This window comes from Oncorhynchus tshawytscha, linkage group LG24, assembly GCF_018296145.1.
Source record: "Oncorhynchus tshawytscha isolate Ot180627B linkage group LG24, Otsh_v2.0, whole genome shotgun sequence".
Taxonomy (NCBI): Eukaryota; Metazoa; Chordata; class Actinopteri; order Salmoniformes; family Salmonidae; genus Oncorhynchus; species Oncorhynchus tshawytscha.
Genome location: NC_056452.1, coordinates 13,763,972 through 13,783,999, shown reverse-complemented (window position 1 = coordinate 13,783,999; position 20,028 = coordinate 13,763,972). Strand labels below are relative to the sequence as shown.

Here is a 20,028-nt window from a genome sequence, read left to right as displayed (position 1 = left end):
AGTCGCTTCGAAACAATTAAATAGTCATTTTTTTCATTCACTTTTCAAAGCCCTTCAAGTTAAACGATTTCACCAAATATTATGTTAATTCATGTTCGTTGGGTTTTAGCTGTATTAGTCAGGTTGCCAGCTACTACAATTTTGAACTAAATCTGAACAGGGGACCCCATCCACACAGATCAGTGGATGGTATAGTTGCTAGCTGTCTAACTGGTGCTCTGTTGGGAGGAAGTGATGCAGGGAAAATCCACTCAATGACTAAAGGGGAAACACAAAGAAACTATAAGCCTTTCGTACTGGTTCATCCGACTTTTTTTTAGTAGTCAATTTAAAGTAAAGACAGTCGTCTAGGGCGGTTGTTTGCAAACCAGGTGCGTTCTTATCAGGCAAAAGCCAACTTAAACGCTCTTTTTTGTTTATGGTGCTGACTAGCTTCCTACTAGCATTAGCTTAGCTGGCTAGCATTTAGCTAAGTGGGGCTGATTGTGTCGTTGTGTCCTAAGTTCGCTATTTGTTTTACTGATGTTATTGGAGTGATGTACGTGATTTTCTCGACAATCAACTATTTTTAAGAGGTAACGTTACTTATCCTGTTTGTGGTCTAAAATAGTTTATATATTTATGGCATACTAGATTGCTAACTTTACAGATAACTAGCTAACGGTTAGCTACATGATGACGTGCTAGCTAGCCAGTCGGTAGCTAAGTATGATGATGGGCGAAGTGTAACCAGCCACAAACGAGGCTATATTATTACCAGGGAACCTAGCTGCTGTAGTTGTTAGACAGTCGAGTTTATTAGGTTACCATGTTAGCTGGTCAAACAAAGAAACAGGTATGTTAGCCAACGTTCAAATGCAAACTAGAACTGCACAGCTGAGCTAGCTAACGTTACCAAGTTTAAATATAATTGTTGGCAGTGTTATTTTCATAAATGGGTTGCTAACTAAATAGTTAAATAGCTATATATTCTCCACAGTATATACATGCCGATGTGTTCCTAGTCAGCTACCTACAACAATAAAGTATATCATTAGAATGAGGTGAACGTGGTTGAAAGCACTGCAGTCTTTCCAGGAGGTGTTATGCCTGTACATGTCCACGGAAGTTTCATTCCTCATGAATAGTTTCAATAAATGTGATCAGGGGCTTTTCGCTTGTTGCTAAGTGTTTCATTAAATCATGAAAGACAGGAACAAAATAAAACACCAACTAGTTGAACAAGAATGGTAGTACAGTATTTGACTTATGAATCTTGCAACAGCTGGAAGCCATCATGAATTCCTCATTGGGAAACAGAATATTTAAAATGTAGGCCTATGTAATTAAAAGGTCTCAAACAAAGGAAAGGGCTAGGCATATTTATCTCTATAGTTTCCTGCTTTGTGGTTGAAAAAGTACCTAATTGGCATAACTTAATAGAAAATGACTCAAAAGTGAGTCGGCCAGTAAAATACTACTTGAGTAAAAGTATTTGGTTTTAAACATACTTAGTATCATAAGTAAATGTAATTGCTAAAATATACTTATGTTTCAAAAGTAAAAGTATACCTTTTCAAATTCCTCATATTAAGCAAACCAGCTGGCACCATTTACTTAGAATGTTTTTATTTACCAATAGCCAGGGACATGCTCCAACACTCAAACATCATTTACAAATGAAGCATGTGTTTAGTGAGTCCACCAGGTCAGAGGCCAGATACCCCAGAAAACTAAAGTAGTACTTTCAAGTATTTTTTACTTAAGTGCTTTACACCACTGTCTGCTTTCAATTAAAAGTAGTTCATCCTTGACTCAAGGCTGTGGAAATGCATGTTGTAAATGACTGCTTTCTCAATCTGAAATGACAAATTCACAGCAAGTTCATACACTGAATCTACATGTGGGCGAACGATACCCCTGTATCACATTTATGTGTGCCTTTCAGCATTACCGATGTTAAGGTCACCACGATGGAGCAGAAAAAGATGACACCTTCATCTAGAGTGATAAAGGCATTCTGAGGAAGTGTCTGTAAGTACTTATTATCAGAACCAACCCATTTCTTCCCTATCGCTGAGCAATTCTGGTAGCGTATTGTGCAGGCTAGTAGTATGTATGATCCAGACAACTTACATTTCAATTTTAGTGTTTTATTTTGTGGTATCTTGTGATTTTAGTCAGTAATATGGTAATCCATGCTGTATTAGGCTCTTCTCTATAAGTAGTTATTCAGCCCTCTAGTTTGATATGAACCCTCCTATACATGGTACAGTACCAGCTTCTATGGTAACTGGGCCAGGCTTAAAACTGCCAGACACTTCACCCTTTTGCGTTGGTGATGTATCCTACTTGTATGGTCTTCATATGATTTTCTTATTTTAGCATTTAGCAGTTGTCTTCTCTAGTAATTATTACCTCAGTGTTGTGGCTTTTGACCCTTTGTGACTAATGGGTTTGTTGATTCAGTGACTCATTGTCACTGTAGTTGTTGACCCCATGTGACTGTGTTGGACTCCTCCTCTGTTCCAGGGCCCAAGGGCATGTTGAGACGTCTCACCAGGCCAGAGCAGAGGCGTCTTGGTGGGGCAGACGGGGCCTGAAGGAGGGGAGGACAGACCGAGAGGACCAGAGAGAGAGACATGGGCCAGTGCGTCACCAAGTGTAAGAACCCATCGTCCTCGCTCGGCAGCAAGAGTGGCGACAAGGAGCAGGGGTCCAAGTCCCACCACAAGAAAGGCGGCGGGGGAGGAGGGCACAAAGAGGAGCCTGGCACTGTGTGCAGAAAGACCTCCAGTGAGCACATGTTCAACGGCACCAAGACCGCCATGGAGGTTACCATGGAGACCACGGTGATCCCTGCGTCAGCCATGCTGGGGGACCTGAGGAAGGAGGACCGCTTGGTGGCGGATAGGGAGGGGCCGTCCTTGCTGCGCATCGAGGAGCTCTTCTGCTGCTACAAGGACCCGCATGAGGATGCCATCTTGGAGGAGGGCATGGAGGGGTTCTGCAACGACCTGTGCGTTGACCCCGCCGAGTTCCGCGTGCTGGTCCTCGCCTGGAAGTTCCAGGCGGCCACCATGTGCAAGTTTACAAGGTGAGAGACGGGTTGGGGATGAGATCGGAAGGAGTAAGGGTGAGACAGACGATGCTTCATCAATGTGTTTTAGCCTGATATTCAGAAAACATGTTAAGAGAAGATTCCTCAAGTAATTTATTGGTCCAAAAGAGACCATATTAGCCTGTACTATTGATTAGCATGGCTGATTCAATGACTGATGTTAGACATCTGACCAAATTTCTAAAATGGCTACTGCTGCCCTGCACTGTATGTTTTAGGCTAGCTTCCCCTCTCACTGTGCAGTGTTTCATTTAACATTGGTCTGGCTGGCCACCCCACCCCCACTTCTCTCAGCTTTCAGCAGCACGGCAGCTCACTTGCTATTCTGACAGGTAGGGGGCACACAGGAAATCGAAACAGGCTCTGACACTGCACTCTGTAATGAGCAGGGATTAGACAGGGTCTTTCTCTGATTGTCTATTGCTCAGATGATTTTGTCCTCTTCATTTTCATGTAATCTTGTACCTAGTCTGAAGATTGTACCTATTACCATCATTTGACCTATTAACAAATATTCTCATCTGAGCTACCTAGAGCCAGAAACTTGAAAGGTTTACTGTTGCTTTGCTGTTCACACCAAGTCTAATTTCATGTCTGCTGTATAAAAGGGGGTGGAAAAGCAATGTATATCAGGGGACATATCTGGCCAGGGACTCATGCTGAAGTGACAGCAGAACAATGTGACAGGATGTGGTTAAGTGAGTCAAATCCAGTGTTATTCGTCACATGCTTCGTAAACAACAGGTGTGGACTTACAGTGAAATGCTAATTTACAGGCCCTTCCCAACAATGCAGAGAGAAGGAAGATAGAGAAATAATAGAAACACAATGATAACATGGCTATATACAAGGGATACCAGTACCAAGGGTTACAAAGTAATTGAGATAGATATGTACGTATAACTAGGAATAAAGTGACAGATGGTAAAGTAGCAGCGGTGTATGTGATGAGTCAAGAGTTAGTGCAAAAAGGGTCAATGCAGATAACCAGGCTAACTATTTAGCAGTCTTATGGCTTGGGGGTAAAAGATGTTAAGGGTCCTGTTGGTTCCAGACTTGGTGTGTGTGTGTACACATCCTATAGTAGGGACTGAATGCTAAAGATGTATTTTTGTCACTTGCTGACTGTCTGCAATTAAACAGGACATAAAGCAAAATATCAACAGTTAGCAAGTAATATTTAAATTAATAGTTAATTATATTTAAAAATATAGTCTGTATGATTAAATTCTCATTACTGAAACAGAAGTTCTCTCTACCGCAACTGGCTTTAAATTGCAGCATTAAGTGAGAATGGTGTTGTGAAGGATGAGGAACCTTAGCATGTTTTGCTAACAATAGAGAGACTTGATGACTAAGCAAATTTTTACTCAATGTACATAATTAGACATTAATGAAGTATATTTTAATTGAACATTTTAATAACGTTTTTCTAAATGTCAAACTACTGTCGTGTACACAGTCTGCCAAGAGAATGTTTAACTTGTAACTGGAGAAATATACAGAGATCTGCTTACCTGGTAGCCATCTTGAAGGTACTGGCAGATGTGTTGCTTGGTTCAAAATCAAACTTATTTTAAATTCTCTGTGTGTGTAAACAATCCTTCAAAAATGTTGTGGAGGATGAGAACATCAGTCATGGACACTTCATTTTTCCAATATTTTTTCATTATTATTATACATGAATATTCAGTTAATAATTTTTCTGTCATTTGAAAACATCTAGTAGAACATCCATTTGTTTTTTTCAGAATATTTTCATTTTACTCTGTTTAAATTACAACATAACATACATTCCGACAGAGCTGGACATGTTGTGATAATGAGAATTTGAGCAGAAAATGCAATAAAATACAAAAATAATTCATTCCTATGTTGAAATTACTCTTCGTGCAAGGTAGAAAACACTTATCTTTATGATATTTTGTTATATTACTAAATTACATGTTTTATATTTAAAATCATTACTGCCATGGTATTTTAAGGATTTCATGAGAATGACCCAATAGCGAAAGAGTCCTGTAGTTTAGCATTCGCTTCATTAGACCACTTCCGTATTGAGCGTGTCACTGGTACTTCCTGTTTGAGTTTTTGCTTGTAAGCAGGAGTCAGGAGGATAGAGTTATGGCCAGATTTGCCTAAAAAACGGTAAGAGAGCTTTGTATGCATCTCTGTGTGTGGAGTAAAGGTGATCTAGAGGTTTTTTTTAGTCTCTGGTTACACAGGTGACATGCTGGTAGAAATGAGGTAAGAACGATTTCAGTTTTCCGGCATTAAAATTACTGTGCACTAGGAGCGCCACCTGGGTGAGTATTTTCTTGTTTGCTTAAAGCCCTGTACAGCTCGTTGAGTGCTGTCTTAGTGCTAGCATCAGTTTGCGGTGGTAAATAGGCAGCTACGAAAGATAGATGAAAACTCACTTCATAAATAGTATGGTCTACAGCTAATGATGTATTCTAACTCAGGTGAGCAGAACCTTGACTTCCTTAGTATTAGAGATTGTGCACCAGCTGTAGTTAAGAGAACCCCCCCCCCCTTGAGCTTACCCAAAGCTGCTGTTCTGTCCTGCCGATGCATAAAAAAACAGCAAGAATATTATCCATGCCCTTGTTCAGCCAAGTTTCCTTGAAGCATAGGATATTACAATTCTTCCGGCCCTGTTGATAGGATAGTCTCGATCGTAGCTCGTCCAGTTTGTCCTCCTGTGATTGTACATTCGCCAGTAGAACAGAGGGTAGAGGCAGCTTATTCACTCGCCGCCGTAATTTCATCAGGGTGCCCGCACGTCGGCCTCTAAATTGCCCCCCCTCTTTCTCTTCCGCATGTCGGGCATTCAGGCCTGGCCCGGGCTGAGCAGGGGCCCGTATAACGGCCGCTATACATTCCAGCGCCATTCTCATCAAGGGGGCTTCTTGCCCTTTATCTCCCTGTGCTGTAAAGCGTGCTCCTCTTTATCAGAGCCTTTAAAAGGCATAGTTATTTCTGTTTTTACTTTACCTGACTTCTTTATGTTGAGGCCCATGTGATGTTTATCAGAGTTAGCTTAGTTAGGAATTTTTTACCTATTAACCTTTCTAGCGCAGGCGCTAGCGGAACCCCTCGACAACATTCCGCTGAAAAGGCAGTGCTCGAAATGAAAAAATATTTGAAGAGAAATATCCACCATATTGGAGTCAACAGAAGTTAGAAATAACACCATAAATATTCACTTACCCTTGATCTTCATCAGAAGGCACTCCCAGGAATCCTAGTTCGACAATAAATGACTGATTTGTTCCATAAAGTCCATCATTTATGTCCAAATAGCCACTTGATGTTAGCGTGTTCAGCTCACTAATTCATCTTCATGAGGCGCAAGCACTTCGTCCAGACAAAAACTCGAAAAGTTCCGTTACAGGTCGTAGAAACAAGTCAAACGATGTATGGAATCAATCGTTAGGATGTTTTTAACATAAAACATCAATAATGTTCCAACCAGAGAATTCCTGTCTGAAGAAAAGCACTGGAACGAGAGGTAACTCTGTCTGGAGCGCGCATCACGAGCCTGAGACACTCTGCCAGACCACTGACTCAAACAGGTCTCATGAGCCCCTCCTTTATTGTAGAATCCTCAAACCAGTTTCTAAAGACAGTTGACATCTAGTGGAAGCCGTAGGAAGTGCAACTTTATCCATATCCCACTGTGTATTCGGTAGGCCAAGCTTTGAAAAACTACAAACCTCAGATGTCTCACTTCCTGGTTTGATTTTTCTCAGGTTTTCGCCTGCCATATGAGTTCTGTTATACTCACAGACATCATTCAAACAGTTTTAGAAACTTCAGAGTGTTTTCTATCCAATACTAATAATAATATGCATATATTAGCATCTGGGACAGAGTAGGAGGCAGTTCACTCTGGGCACGCTATTCATCCAAAAGTGAAAATGCTGCCCCCTATCCCAAAAAGGTTAACTACTTAAAATTGCCCAAGTTGTCTTTGTTGCCAAAAATGTAAGACACTGACAGGTTTTGCCCCCTATTGCTCATTGCCCTGAGTCAAAGGTTGATATTATGTTGCGTTCTATAATGCAGCCTTGTTTCTCCCCTCCTGTCTGTAGGAAGGAGTTTGTGGATGGATGCAGGGCGATCCAGGCGGACAGTCTGGAGGGCATCTGCTCCCGGTTCTCCTGCATGCTGCTGGAGGCACAGGGCGAGGAGAGCTTCAAGGACCTGTACCGCTTCACCTTCCAGTTCGGCCTTGATGCCGAGGAGGGCCAGCGCTCTCTTCAGCGCGACATCGCCATTGCTCTGTGGCGCCTGGTCTTCACGCAGGACACGCCGGCTATCCTTGAGCACTGGCTGGACTTCCTCGGCGAGAACCCGTCGGGCGTGCGGGGCATCTCGCGGGACACCTGGAACATGTTCCTCAACTTCACACAGGCCATCGGGCCGGACCTGAGCAACTACAGCGAGGACGAGGCCTGGCCCAGCCTCTTCGACACCTTCGTGGAGTGGGAGATGGAGCGCAGGAAAAAGGAGGCACAGGAGGAGCAGTTGAAGAGGGCAGAGGAGGAGGAGAGGGAATGCACTGAGACCGAGGGCTCTCCCTCCAGCACAGACGGACTTGAAACAGAGAGCGGATGGGGCTCACAGACCTGGGTGGGCCACTGACTATGGAATTCTGGGAAGGGAGGAAGGTCGGGGTTGGTGGGTTCTGACCTATAAGTGAACTGTACATCTGTGAATCATTGGATGACAAATTAGTATTAATAACATTACCATTATTCCTCTCGCTCCTTTTCTGTTGCGGTGGGACAGGGTTTCCTTGCACCCTGCTTTATTTCTGGTTATTGAAAGGGCTCTAAGAACTGTATTGTTTTTAAGCACTTCTATTTAAGTTATTTGTTTTATTTGTCTTTAATGTGTTTGTTTTTAAAATAATTTGGACATGTGGTCCATTTTAATCTTTCCCAACTCACAAAGAAAGCTCAGTATATAGGGTTGCTTTAAAAACCAGGTGCCAGAAAGCCATACCAGTTCCCAAGTCTCATTGACCTGGAAACACTGGTGACTGGACCTCTCACCCAAAGACGTAGGCTTATTAAATCCTCATATTGCATTAAGAAGAAGGGAAATTGGGACAATCTATTTGTCCTCAAATAACTCCTTATTACCAGAGACTGAGCTTTATCTTTATGGGGTCAGTGAAATCAACTTGATTGAAATTGTTTTATTTTGGAACAACATTTGAGTGTGGATGAATTGGCTTTCATTTTTGACATGTGGACTATATAAAGGGTTATATTATTGGCTTATCTATTGCCTGTAGTTGTGATGGCCAACCAAGATTTGTACAAGACGTGGTCGTACTCGAGTGTGCATAATGTCCTAAAGTAAAATTGAAGTGAAGCGACGGTGAAAATACCTTGTTACTATTTTTATTCTATTTATCTAAATAAAACATTTGTTGAAGCTATATTCCTATAAGTCCTTCTAAATTTCAAGTTGATTTCTTTGAAAATAATCACACCCTTTTTTTCTCTCTCTTCTGCAGTGTAATTTATGAAAAGGTTGTTGAGTGCTTTAGACCGTGGTAGTGTCTTTAGCTTATTCTAACTACCAGGGCTTGGTTCCATTTTGGTCCATAGCCCCTGTCCCTTTTGTGTTCACAGATTCCAAAGGACTGAACACATGTAAGCAATATGGTATTGGCCACCAAGCCATTCAATGGACTGTGGACTTCTACCTGAAGTTATAGCTTGCACATATGTAGTTCATTCAGATCTGTGAACAGGACAGAAGGTGACTGTACCTGGGCTACATTCAGGGCTGTTGTGTTAGGTCATTACAAAGCTTTTGTCCTTCCATGGAGGGCCGAGTATCTACGGGTTTTCGCTACTCTCTTGTACTTGATTGAATCAAGGTCCCAAATTAGTAAAGAACAACCCTCACCTGGTTGTCTGGTTTTTCCTTTCAATTAAGACCTAAAAACCCACATACACTAGGCCCTCCATGGAATGAGTTTGACACCCTTGCTTTAGGGACTCTGTAGTTAGTTAGAATAAGCTAAGACCTTACCAAGTTTGCAACAATCTTACAACATTGGACAGCTATTCACTCTAATCTTGTGGGCATGTCAAGAATGTGTGTCGGCTGCTAGTGACTGTTGTGTTAAGTGCACAAAACACAATGGCCCTCCTAGTCACCATGCTTGTAATGCTCTCATTCATGCCTGCAGCTTCTAGACCATTCACAACTGTTGAATTATAATGAAACAGAGCCCAGGCCTTTTGGTGACAGTGGATCATTGTTAACCAGGTGCATGGCTCATTGAGTGTCTGCAACTGAGTCCAGTGTGGTCAGGGGGTGCCCTTGTGAGGTTTATGTTTTCCTTTGCCCGTTTTATATAAAATGCATTGATTTATAATGAATAAAACCATGTTCCAACTTTTGACAGTGGACCACGAAATACATATGGGGAGTTTCATTTTGTTTTGGTGGTGTCATTGTCCTGTTCTGATGGAGGGTTTGCAGTTTGGCTTTTGAGGACATTTGAACACGACTCGGGCATCTTATCGGACAAACCTGCTGTTTTCTAATGTCCCAGGATGCTCCTTGCCCTGGTTTCTACTTTTCAAACAATGTTTTTCTTTAGAAATATAACTTTTTATTGATACCTTGGTGAAGTTTGAGAAAATTGCAAAAATTGTAGCTCTGATATGGCCATAATAGAGTATAATCTATTGTGGTTAGTAGGGGTTGCTGGGCAAAGTACAGTATTTCTCGCTCTGCTGTAGTGTATTTGCTGTAGGCAGGCAGTGTACACAAAACATGGTCCTCCTCCTCAGGGGGTGTGTCCAACACAGGGGCTTTCGCTATTGGTGGATGTTTCTCCTGGTAACCAGCATCCACTGTTATCAACAACACTGGACACATGAGAATCGGAAACTTCATCTGATATCGAGAAACGGCATTAAAATACCCGTGTAAATATTTCTGGATTGTGAGTATTTAAAACATTTAACCAAAGTGTATATTGTCTAAAAACAGGAAGTTGATAAAACTGATGAGTGGTAAACTTCCTTAGCCTAGTCATTCGTTAGCTTAGCTGGCTAGTTTAGCCACAGTTTATTCCTGCAGCCAGCAACATCAGCTAACGTTAGCTAGCGCCGACTTGCTAGCTGCATAGCCTGCACAAATAAAGCTGATTATCTAGCTAGCTATGTTTCTTAATTCACCGAGTGAGCTAACTTCAACATGTGGAGTGCATTGTTGAAATGTATGTGAAATGCAAAAAAACTGCCGTTGTAACAATGACCAAGAATGTAGCTAGGGCCAGAATTTTAGCAGCGGCGTGCAGTTTTTGCTTATGCGGGAGAGAAAAAAATATATTTCGGGTGCGGCAACATTGCTGTCGGACGGTCCTCATAAAAAGGTCATAATCTCGGTTAATTTCTATTTCCTTGCTACAGAGTTGAATTTAGAAAATCATCGTGGGTTGACATCCTCTCAAAATGTGGAATTAGGGCTATGTGAAAACCAGTGTCTGTGATCCCACAATGGATAAAGTGGTGAGTTCCGTTTTATTTTATATTCAAACAATTGGAGAACACAGTAGCTGAGGTCATGTGGATAGACGTTCACTACAAAAAGGGATGGCTTTGCGTCTCACTGCCATGAAGCCTGATTTATGTGCCTACTCCCCACCTCTAAGGTGGGGGATATTGGTCAGGGGCAGAGGGAGCCTTGTAAAGGAGATGCACATCCTGACAAATATTAAAATAATGAATAAAACGTTTTTAGGTTTGTTAATGTCATGTCTGTGCCTCTTTACCACATTCTTTTTTTAATGATTTGATTACCTACGTTGTGACAAGAAACTCGAGCACATTTAGTATTTTGGGTATTTTATTATGATCCCCATTACTTGGGCGGGGTACATTCTTGTAGCCTATGCTCGTTCCATAATGTGGTTTATGGATTTTAATTGATTCGATGTTTGGTGCATACAAGGATGCCAGTCTGCTGGAATTTCTTTGAAAAAAAATATTATATGGATCTGGAATTACATAAGGTGTGCGAATAACCCTCTTTTCAATAGATTGCCTACATGGTCACTTGCCAAAGTCAGTATTGCACCTGTTATAACATAGTCATATATGAACCAGAATCTGGTGAATCTCCTTTTAAGCCCAGGAAGCAGCTATTCAATATGCCATTCACTAGCTTTTCAAGCTTATTAATGTTCAAATGCATTCATTACTGACCAAATGTGGAGTTTTGATTACCAACTATAGTCATGTGTTGCCACCACAGCGGGCATGTAGTTCCAAAAAAGGTTTAAATAAAAATGAACAAGCAACCGAAAGAATACCTTTTTCAGCACCTCCAATCACTCACAACCCAAGGATCTCGGATTGCTACAACATCTTAACCAATACATTGGAGGTGTCGAAGAAGCTTTCTATTTCGGTTGCATGTAACTTTTTACTTTGACCTTTTATGGAAGTACGTACCATCCGTGACGGCAGTAAATTAGGATAGTTGCTAATCGAAACACCATATTTGGTCAGTAACAAACTTATTTTGACATTGTTAAGCTTGAAAAGCTGGTGAATGGCTGCTGCTTCCTGGGTTTAAAGGAGATTCACCACATCAACATCTCCTGCAAGACTAGATTCTGGTTCTCGTCATATAGTGCATCTATTCTGCTGTTCTCTTTTCCTCCTTCACCTTTCCCCCTCTTCCTCCAGCGCTCCTGCAGATGGTGAAGCCTAGTTGGCTGCTAGACTTATGTAAGAGAGCTAGTGATTTCATCCCCTTTTCGGGTGATTCCATGCCAGCATAGGCCGAAAATATGTTTGGTATCTCTGATTGTTCTGGCAATTCTTACATCAACACTTCATTGGAAGGAAGTGTGTTCGACATGCTTTTTACATTTTGTATCACAAATCTGTGAACCATACACGATACAGACAACATATTGGTGTTGTTATACTCCTTAGAGTATGCTCTCAAATATGGAGTATTTCTAGATTCTGAAAGGGAAAAAATTACATAATTTATTCAACATAAAAAATAGGAATACTGTATCTTAGAAGTGCCCCTTTAGATTTTTCATATTTTTAGACATATTGTTAAGAACAATATAGGCTACTCTTCAAACATGTCAAATTTCCAGAGTGGGCTCTCTGGTCATTTTAATAGGTCATTCACCTAAGGCAGCAGGTAGCCTGTGGTTAGAGTGTTGGACTAGTAACCGGAAGGTTGCAAGATCGAATCCTCGAACTGACAAGGTAAAAATCTGTCGTTCTGCCCCTGAACAACGACACTGTTCCCAGGCATTGAAAATTAGAATTTGTTCTTAACTGATTTGCCTAGTAAAATAAATCCCCCCAAAAATTAACCAGTCACAGCCTTCCTTTAGGATTGCAAATCACCAGCAGAGTTCTTTTTAATCAATTTTCCCATTCAGTGTGTTGATGGTGCTCATAAAATTGATCAAAACTTCAGAATGAGCAGAGAGCCCACTCTGGAAATGTGATGTTCTCTTAGGGTATATTGTTCCAAAAAATGTCTTTAAATTCTCAAAATCCAAAACGGTACTTTTGAGGGTAATATTTTTATTAATGTTTATAATGTTGAATAAATTAATGTGAAAATGTGTATTTCAGAATCTAGACATTCTCCATATTTGAGAACACACTATAAGGGGTATAATGAGACCACGAGGTTGTCTGTATCATGTACAGTTCAGGGATCATAAGGTCTTACAAAGAGGCATGTATAGGTCTAAAATGGGCACAAAATGGTTTGTGAGACAAACATAAAAAGCATTTCAAACACCCCCCCGCAATGAAGTTTCTATGTGAGAATTGACAGAACAATCTAAAATAGCCCAAAATGTTTTCTGCCTACGCTGGTGTGGAATCGCCCTTTCACTACCTGCACGAGCCTGTGAATTTGCTATGTCTTGCTATTGTCAATACTCAAACCAGAATACAATCCTCATAGCCTATCCATTATCTTCATTTCAAAGATGCAGTCTGATGCTAAACATACTCCCATTCAAAATGGTTGAGGTTATCTTATCCTTTGACACTGTTTTTGTTTTTCTCATCACGTTTCAACTTCAGTAGACTGAGCGCATGACTATAGAGTTCACACTACATTTGCTACCAAGAACATCCTTTCTGTCTTTCATTGTTTTGTCTATGGTAGGTAAACGGATTGCAGTATTTTAGTGTTTCTTGTGTAACGCATGAGTCTTACAATAAACCAATTGAATTTAGGGCCTGTCTCTTATGAATTAACTCCATGCAAATGATGAGTATAAAGTCATTTGTATGGACTTTTAACCAAAATAAGAATTTGTGGGTTTCCATATCGATAACAAAAGATTACGCCCACACTATTTGTCAAGATTTCAACGTGTCATCTCAACCCGGGGTCGTATTTACTCAATTTGAAGGCCGGTCACCTAGGCTATGACAATAAACAGGGTTAATGATTCAGCTGGTTTCAAGACTCTGCACCTCTTCTCAAAATTAATCACTGCAGCATGACCCTAGTGTATTGTGATACTGTACGTGTTCGCATGGCTTCTCTGTCTGACACTGCTTCCTGTTGTTGTCTACCTATCTGTGAAGGAGAACCAGAGGTGTCAGGGAGGCTTGGCTGCTGAAGAGATACTGGATGAATATTTAATCGCCCTTCAGCACAAAAACAGGTGAACTGTGAGGCAGACACGGGCCTTTGGGAGAGGCAGCTCCGGTTACGCTGAGAGGACACAGTAGCTGACTGTCAATAGGCTTATACTCACACACATAGGGTTGACTTTGGTTGCTTCCTCGTGCTGAGAGATTGAATGACACCAATGATGTACAGTGAGGGGGGGTGACAGTATTTCATCCCCTGCTGATTTTGTATGTTTGCCCACTGACAAGGAAATGATCTGTCTATAATTTTAATGGTAGGTTTATTTGAACGGTGAGAGACAGAATAACAACAACAAAAAGATCCGGAAAAACGCATGTCAAAAATGTTATAAATTGATTTGCATTTTAATGAGGGAAATGTGTATTTGACCCCCTCTCAATCAGAAAGATTTCTGGCTCCCAGGTGTCTTTTATACAGGTAACAAGCTGAGATTAGGAGCACACTCTTAAAGGGAGTGCTCCTAATATGAGCTTGTTACCTGTATAAAAGACACCTGTCCACAGAATCAATCAATCAGATTCCAAACTCTCCACCATGGCCAAGACCAAAGAGCTCTTCAAGGATGTCAGGGACAAGATTGTAGACCTACACAAGGCTGGAATGAGCTACAAAACCATCGCCAAGCAGTTTGGTGAGAAGGTAACAACAGTTGGTGCAATTATTTGCAAATGGAAGAAACAAAAGAACTGTCAATCTCCCTCGGCCTGGGGCTCCATGCAAGATCTCACCTTGTGGAGTTGCAATGATCATGAGAACGGTGAGGAATCAGCTCAGAACTACACTGGAGGATCCTGTCAATGATCTCAAGGCAGCTGGGACAATAGTCACCAAGAAAACAATTGGTAACACACTATGCCGTGAAGGACTGAAATCCTGCAGCGCCCGCAAGGTCCCCCTGCTCAAGAAAGCACATATACATGCCTGTCTGAAGTTTGCCAATGAACATCTGAATGATTCAGATGACAACTGGGTGAAAGTGTTGTGGTCAGATGAGACCAAAATGGAGCTCTTTGGCATCAACTCAACTCGCTTTGTTTGGAGGAGGAGGAATGCTGCCTATGACCCCAAGAACACCATCCCCACCGTCAAACATGGAGGTGGAAACATTATGCTTTGGGGGTGTTTTTCTGCTTAGGGGACCGGACAACTTCACCACATCAAAGGAACGATGGACTGGGCAATGTACCGTCAAATATTGGGTGAGAACCTCCTTCCCTCAGCCAGGGCATTGAAAATGGGTCGTGGATGGGTATTCCAGCATGACAATGACACAAAACACACGACCAAGGCAACAAAGGAGTGGCTCAAGAAGAAGCACATTAAGGTCCTGGAGTGGCCTAGCCAGTCTCCAGACCTTAATCCCATAGAAAATCTGTGGAGGGAGCTGAAGGTTCGAGTTGCCAAACGTCGGCCTCTAAACCTTAATGACTTGGAGAAGATCTGCAAAGAGGAGTGGGACAAAATCCCTCCTGAGATGTGTGCAAACCTGGTGGCCAACTACAAGAAACGTCTGACCTCTGATTGCCAACAAGGGTTTTGCCACCAAGTACTAAGTCATGTTTTGCAGAGGGGTCAAATACTTATTTCAAACATTAAAATGCAAATCAATTTATAACATTTTTGACGTGCATTTTTCTGGATTTTGTTGTTGTTATTCTGTCTCTCACTGTTCAAATAAACCTACCATTTAAAATTATAGACGGATCATTTCTTTGTCAGTGGACAAAGGTACAAAATCAGCAGGGGATCAAATACTTTTTTCCCTCATTGTATGCGTGATACCGACATGCAAACTGTGTGAGGACAATTGTTTCCATGGAGTAGGCTTCGCTCGTTTGACCTGCTTGCATATATAATATAATGCTCTCTCACATGCATACAAAAACCATAAAAAACAGACTTAAAACATTAAAACATGTTTTTTCATCTCATTTTCAAGTGTAGATTCATAAAACACTTTTATATGAAAATGTGTGTATTTTCTAGTGATGAGTTGACCTTTGACCCATAGGATCTTAAAGAGACTGAAAACTAAAGAGCCCAAGGAGATCGAGCTAGAGCGTCTGGAGCAGGGCTTCTCCATCTATCTGAACGGCGCTAATGCTAGCAAGCAGACCAAGAGACCCTGCCAGAAGTCCGTCACCTCGCCACCGCCGGCTCTGAGAGCTACACACACGGCTGGTACGCAGCATGCAGGACTAAAATAGATCCGCCAACAACTTAGCACGAAAATACATTATTAGAGTGTCCCATCAGCAACTGAGTATAGACTACAATCCATCTCTGCTACAGTACTAGGTCCTTGTTAGGCTATTGTAGATTATGTCCCTGTTTGTTACTACTTTATGACTAAGCTAATGTTTGTAGCATCCCTGAACACCAACCCCGTCCCTCATTTAGCATAGTATAATCCTATGCCCACGGCCGTTGAACAAATGATAATAAGTGACAGTCGTAAAACCAGCGGCCATTTTCCCCTCTTCTGTTTGTTATGGAACCATCTGTGTCTGGTTCTCCTCTTCCTCTGAGGGCGGACTTGACTGCTCATGTGCAGTGTCTGTGTTCTCGCTTTCTCTGACTCATCACCAGATGCCTCCAGAAGGGGTTTGCAGCTTGCAGAGGAGGAGACCTACAATCTGGAGGTGAACAGCAGCAAGAGGAGCCACACCGCCCCGGGAGAAGTGCAGAGGAGAGAATGGGTTCAGGTACCGCCATTCTAGTTAGTCTACACCTTTTGAAAGAGAATGTCTAGTCATTCTATTTCTATAGTATCTGGTCATTCCACGTCTAATGGATGACGCCAACAACCCTGTTGTGGTTGAATAGATTTAGTGAACGAATCGACGATCACAGACATGGGTTGTCACAAATGGAATAGAAGTGTATGTGTTTTGAATAGTGTTCTATTTTTGTCTGTGCAGAAGTCGGTCAATATTCGAACAGAACAAGGACCCTGTTTGCGGATCTCTCCAGAGAGACGGTACTCTGAAGACTTTGAACCCTACGACAGTATAGAGATGGAGGTACAGTAGGAAGAGAACAACGGTCCTTTGTAGCTCAGCTGCATAGCGCTTGTAACATTCAATTCCCGGGACCAACATATGTCAAATGTATGACCCCCATGACTGTAAGTGGCTTTGGATAAAAGCGTCTAGTAAATGTTATATATTATATAAAATTCCCGTGTGTGTGCGGGTTGTGTGCACTGTTCTTCAGCATTTTTCGATGGTGTGTGTCAGCATCTGTATATGTCAAATACAGCAGTCAGTCTGAGTTTGCATGATTTGCATCTCACTCTGCTCTGTCTTCACCCTGTGCCTCTCCAGCGGTCGAGTCCCCGTTCTCCTCGTAGCCCCCCGCGAGACTCCTGTATGGTGTCACGTTCGTTTGGCTCCAGGGCTGATGGCCGAGGAGGTAGCCAGGCGGAGCCTGAATATCAAAGCGAAAGGGTCCTACTCAACATCGACGAGGTCAAGGTGAGAGGTCAACTGTTTTTCTCTCCCTCCTCCGTGGCCCTCCTCTCTCTCCCTCTTCTCGCTTTCCTTTTTCTCCTCTTCTCACTCCCTAAGATACTGAAGCGTATTCAAGACACTGATCCAAGCTACTAAAGTGCAAGAAATACAGCCATCTTCACCATTTCTATCTCACCAGAGTACATGTCACAGTAAATCATTGAATTCTATCCAGAGTGCTGACTTAATTTACAACTTTTTAAAATGTCCTTTTACGTCAAGCAGACATTCCCTTCAGATCAATATAGGAACATAAAATGTAGAACTGCCCTGTTTCTTCATATAAGAAGACCAGTTTCATTTCCATTTCAACTCAATTGAACATACAACATTGGTGTTTTTTTGGTGATCAGGTGCTTCGACGGAGTCTGGAGGTGAGCGTGCTGAGGAGCAGCAGGGGGTCGGCGGGGGAGGAGTCGGACGAGGAGTGGGTGGAGGAGCAGATCGAGAGGGAGGAGAGCACGGAGAGCCTGGAGGAGCTAGGCCTGCCTCCCTCCTCCTCCAACAAAACATCTGCTGACACGAGTCATCCGCGAGTAACTGGGCCCAAAGGCTGCCTTCGCGACCCTGCAGAGTTCATGGTGTTGGACTTTGGGCCCTCTCCTAAAGGTACTCCCAGCAATACGGATGACAGTATATTCATGTTATTCAGCCAGGGATGCATCTTAACATTCAACTATAGTGGCTTCCTTTCCTGGTCCCCACCCTTCATTTGCACTGATCTTAAATGATAGGATAGGTGAAAGCAATATGTTGGATGCCCACTTACCCATCCAGATGTTTGATGTCATTGCAGTTGAAGGGAAGGAGACATGTAGAAGATGCCTGTTAAGAGATTTTATTGAGTTGCAGCCCGGAATTTGCCTCAGGTTGTCTCTATTCCTTTACCTTTCGTAGACCGTTTCTTCCATTATGTTACAGGCCGTAAGATTGAGCGTTCGCTGTCGGCCAAGAGGAAAGACAACATGGAAGCCTACGTCCCCACCAAGCCTCTGCCGGTGAAGAGCAGAACTCTGGACAGGCCCTCCTCAAAGGAGTGCAGGGATGGCAGAGATCCTCAACGTATGTTCTGTTCTTCCCTGTATGTGTGTCATTCATAAAACTAAGAGGCCTCAAGAGTGTGACTCGCCCCCCCCTCTCTCTCTCTTCCCCCACCCTCTCTCTCTCAGGGCCAAGGAGTCGCGTAGAGCGCCCCCTGTCTGCAGCGAGGAAGGCCTCCCAAGAGGAGCGCGACTCGGAGGAGACGGCGTGCAGGGTGCTCCAGGCCCTGCAGATCGAGAACAGCCCACTGCAGAGCCCCGAGCCCAGGGCCTTCAGCCGCACCCCGGTAGGATAGATAACAACCATAGAATGTAATTCTATATCTATAGGCACAATCAGGGGTGTGCTGTTCTGGGTTCTCTAGTTGGTTGTGTTGTATTCTTCTAATCTGTCTGCTGTAATGATTCATGTTTTACATCCTAGCCTATCCCCATCTCTCTTATTTTCTCATCTTTTCGACCTTTAGTTGAACCTGGTTGGGCTACCACCCTGTCTTAAGTCGAACTCCGTTGTGCTCCTCCATTCTAAATCCACAGGTGAGAGGACACCAGATGACGAACGGCTCGCTGCGTGACGACGATGACGACAAAGATGAAAGTGGGGTGACCAGAGCCATGCAGAGAATTACCCTCATGGGTCCCAGGTAGTGTATTGCAACGTTACACGCCAGTGTCATTGCACACCAAGCGTTAGGTGTTGATCCTTAACCACTATATGGAGAGGAAAAGGGAAGTTACTATCGAAGTCTATACCAGGGGCGGCAAACTCATTTTGCCCTGTGGGCCACATTTGGTCTTCACCGAGGTCTGGAGAGCCGCCCTGGAAATGTTATATTTTCTCAAAATGTGCAAAAAATATTTATCGATCGTTTTTTACATTTTATTTTACATTTTCAACGCTCCCTGACTATTCAGCTTTTGTTTTGGTGATTCTTAGCAACCTGGAAAGAGGGTAGAGATTTTATAAATGTCCAATATCATTTCTTTTTTTTAAACTCAAACCACCTGCAGGCCGCATTGAATGGGCTCGCGGTCCATATCTGGGTCGATACTAATCCCTTGACTATCACAAAGGGAAAAAAACATTGAATGGCTATGTTCCAATAGTGTCCACACTATCATACTACAGAGAAAGAAACCATCTATGAGGTATGGGTATCGGGATGTGGCCAAATGTAGTCTTGTCCGGTGACCGTTTAGAATGACACTGGCATCGCTAACTCCCTCTTGCCTGTGTACTATGTCCTTTCCCTTGCTGGGATGAGAACGCCATGTACAGACTCTGCAGTACAGTAACAGAAAACGTGTGGTAATGCAGTACGTCCTGGACGGCCGGCGCAGGAGCACCAGTAACTGTATACCTTCCTGACCGAGGCTCTCTAACAATCCAAAACGTGTCGGTGGTAACCTAACCTCTCTGACCTTGAAGCGGGTTTAGTCAAACAAGCCGTAGGGAGTCTTCAATAACTGTCAGTGACCGTGCGTACATTTCCGTAGATGATCACCAAGAGCAAGGTCAAAGACTACTGATGTGGTGAAAGACACAATACAATTGATGACTAATCATTTTCTTCCAGGCAACAGCAGAGACTACTGAAGGCGTTGGAGAAACTGGAGGCAGGCACAAACTTTGACAGCCCTCAGACAGTGAAGACAGACAATAGCAAACCACCGGTGA

General features: G+C 42.7%; 2 protein-coding genes across 5 annotated transcripts in view; both read left to right on the top strand.

The window, feature by feature from the left end:
• Window position 1: 1 nt before the first annotated feature.
• Window positions 2–9,552, top strand: dcun1d3 (defective in cullin neddylation 1 domain containing 3). Of its 2 annotated transcripts, none has more exons than XM_024386771.2 (4): window positions 2–371; window positions 1,928–2,013; window positions 2,512–3,076; window positions 7,198–9,552. In XM_024386771.2, exons 3-4 carry the CDS (start codon window positions 2,622–2,624, stop codon window positions 7,748–7,750), a joined length of 1,008 nt encoding a protein of 335 aa, XP_024242539.1. In that variant the 5' UTR covers window positions 2–371; window positions 1,928–2,013; window positions 2,512–2,621; the 3' UTR covers window positions 7,751–9,552. The 2 variants fall into 2 exon arrangements, with proteins under 2 accessions (XP_024242539.1, XP_024242538.1); XM_024386770.2 differs by having other exon boundaries at window positions 2–575.
• Window positions 9,553–9,940: 388 nt separating this feature from the next.
• Window positions 9,941–20,028, top strand: part of LOC112223658 (katanin-interacting protein) — a 32,995-nt gene continuing 22,907 nt past the window's right edge. For all 3 annotated transcript variants that reach the window (XM_024386762.2, XM_024386763.2, XM_024386761.2), the window contains exons 1-12: window positions 9,941–10,082; window positions 10,552–10,650; window positions 13,729–13,808; window positions 15,810–15,979; window positions 16,388–16,503; window positions 16,720–16,821; window positions 17,125–17,274; window positions 17,664–17,919; window positions 18,232–18,372; window positions 18,480–18,637; window positions 18,888–18,994; window positions 19,928–20,024. In XM_024386762.2, coding sequence (XP_024242530.1) covers window positions 10,639–10,650; window positions 13,729–13,808; window positions 15,810–15,979; window positions 16,388–16,503; window positions 16,720–16,821; window positions 17,125–17,274; window positions 17,664–17,919; window positions 18,232–18,372; window positions 18,480–18,637; window positions 18,888–18,994; window positions 19,928–20,024 — 1,389 coding nt within the window. In that variant the 5' untranslated portion in view covers window positions 9,941–10,082; window positions 10,552–10,638. The remainder of the gene's footprint in view (window positions 10,083–10,551; window positions 10,651–13,728; window positions 13,809–15,809; window positions 15,980–16,387; window positions 16,504–16,719; window positions 16,822–17,124; window positions 17,275–17,663; window positions 17,920–18,231; window positions 18,373–18,479; window positions 18,638–18,887; window positions 18,995–19,927; window positions 20,025–20,028) is intronic.

Bases quoted from the DNA above. Each gene is read 5' to 3' on its own strand.
- dcun1d3 (XM_024386771.2), top strand. From the start codon at position 2,622: ATGGGCCAGTGCGTCACCAAGTGTAAGAACCCATCGTCCTCGCTCGGC. The intron at 3,077-7,197 runs GTGAGAGACGGG...TCCTGTCTGTAG, and splicing joins ACCATGTGCAAGTTTACAAG to GAAGGAGTTTGTGGATGGAT.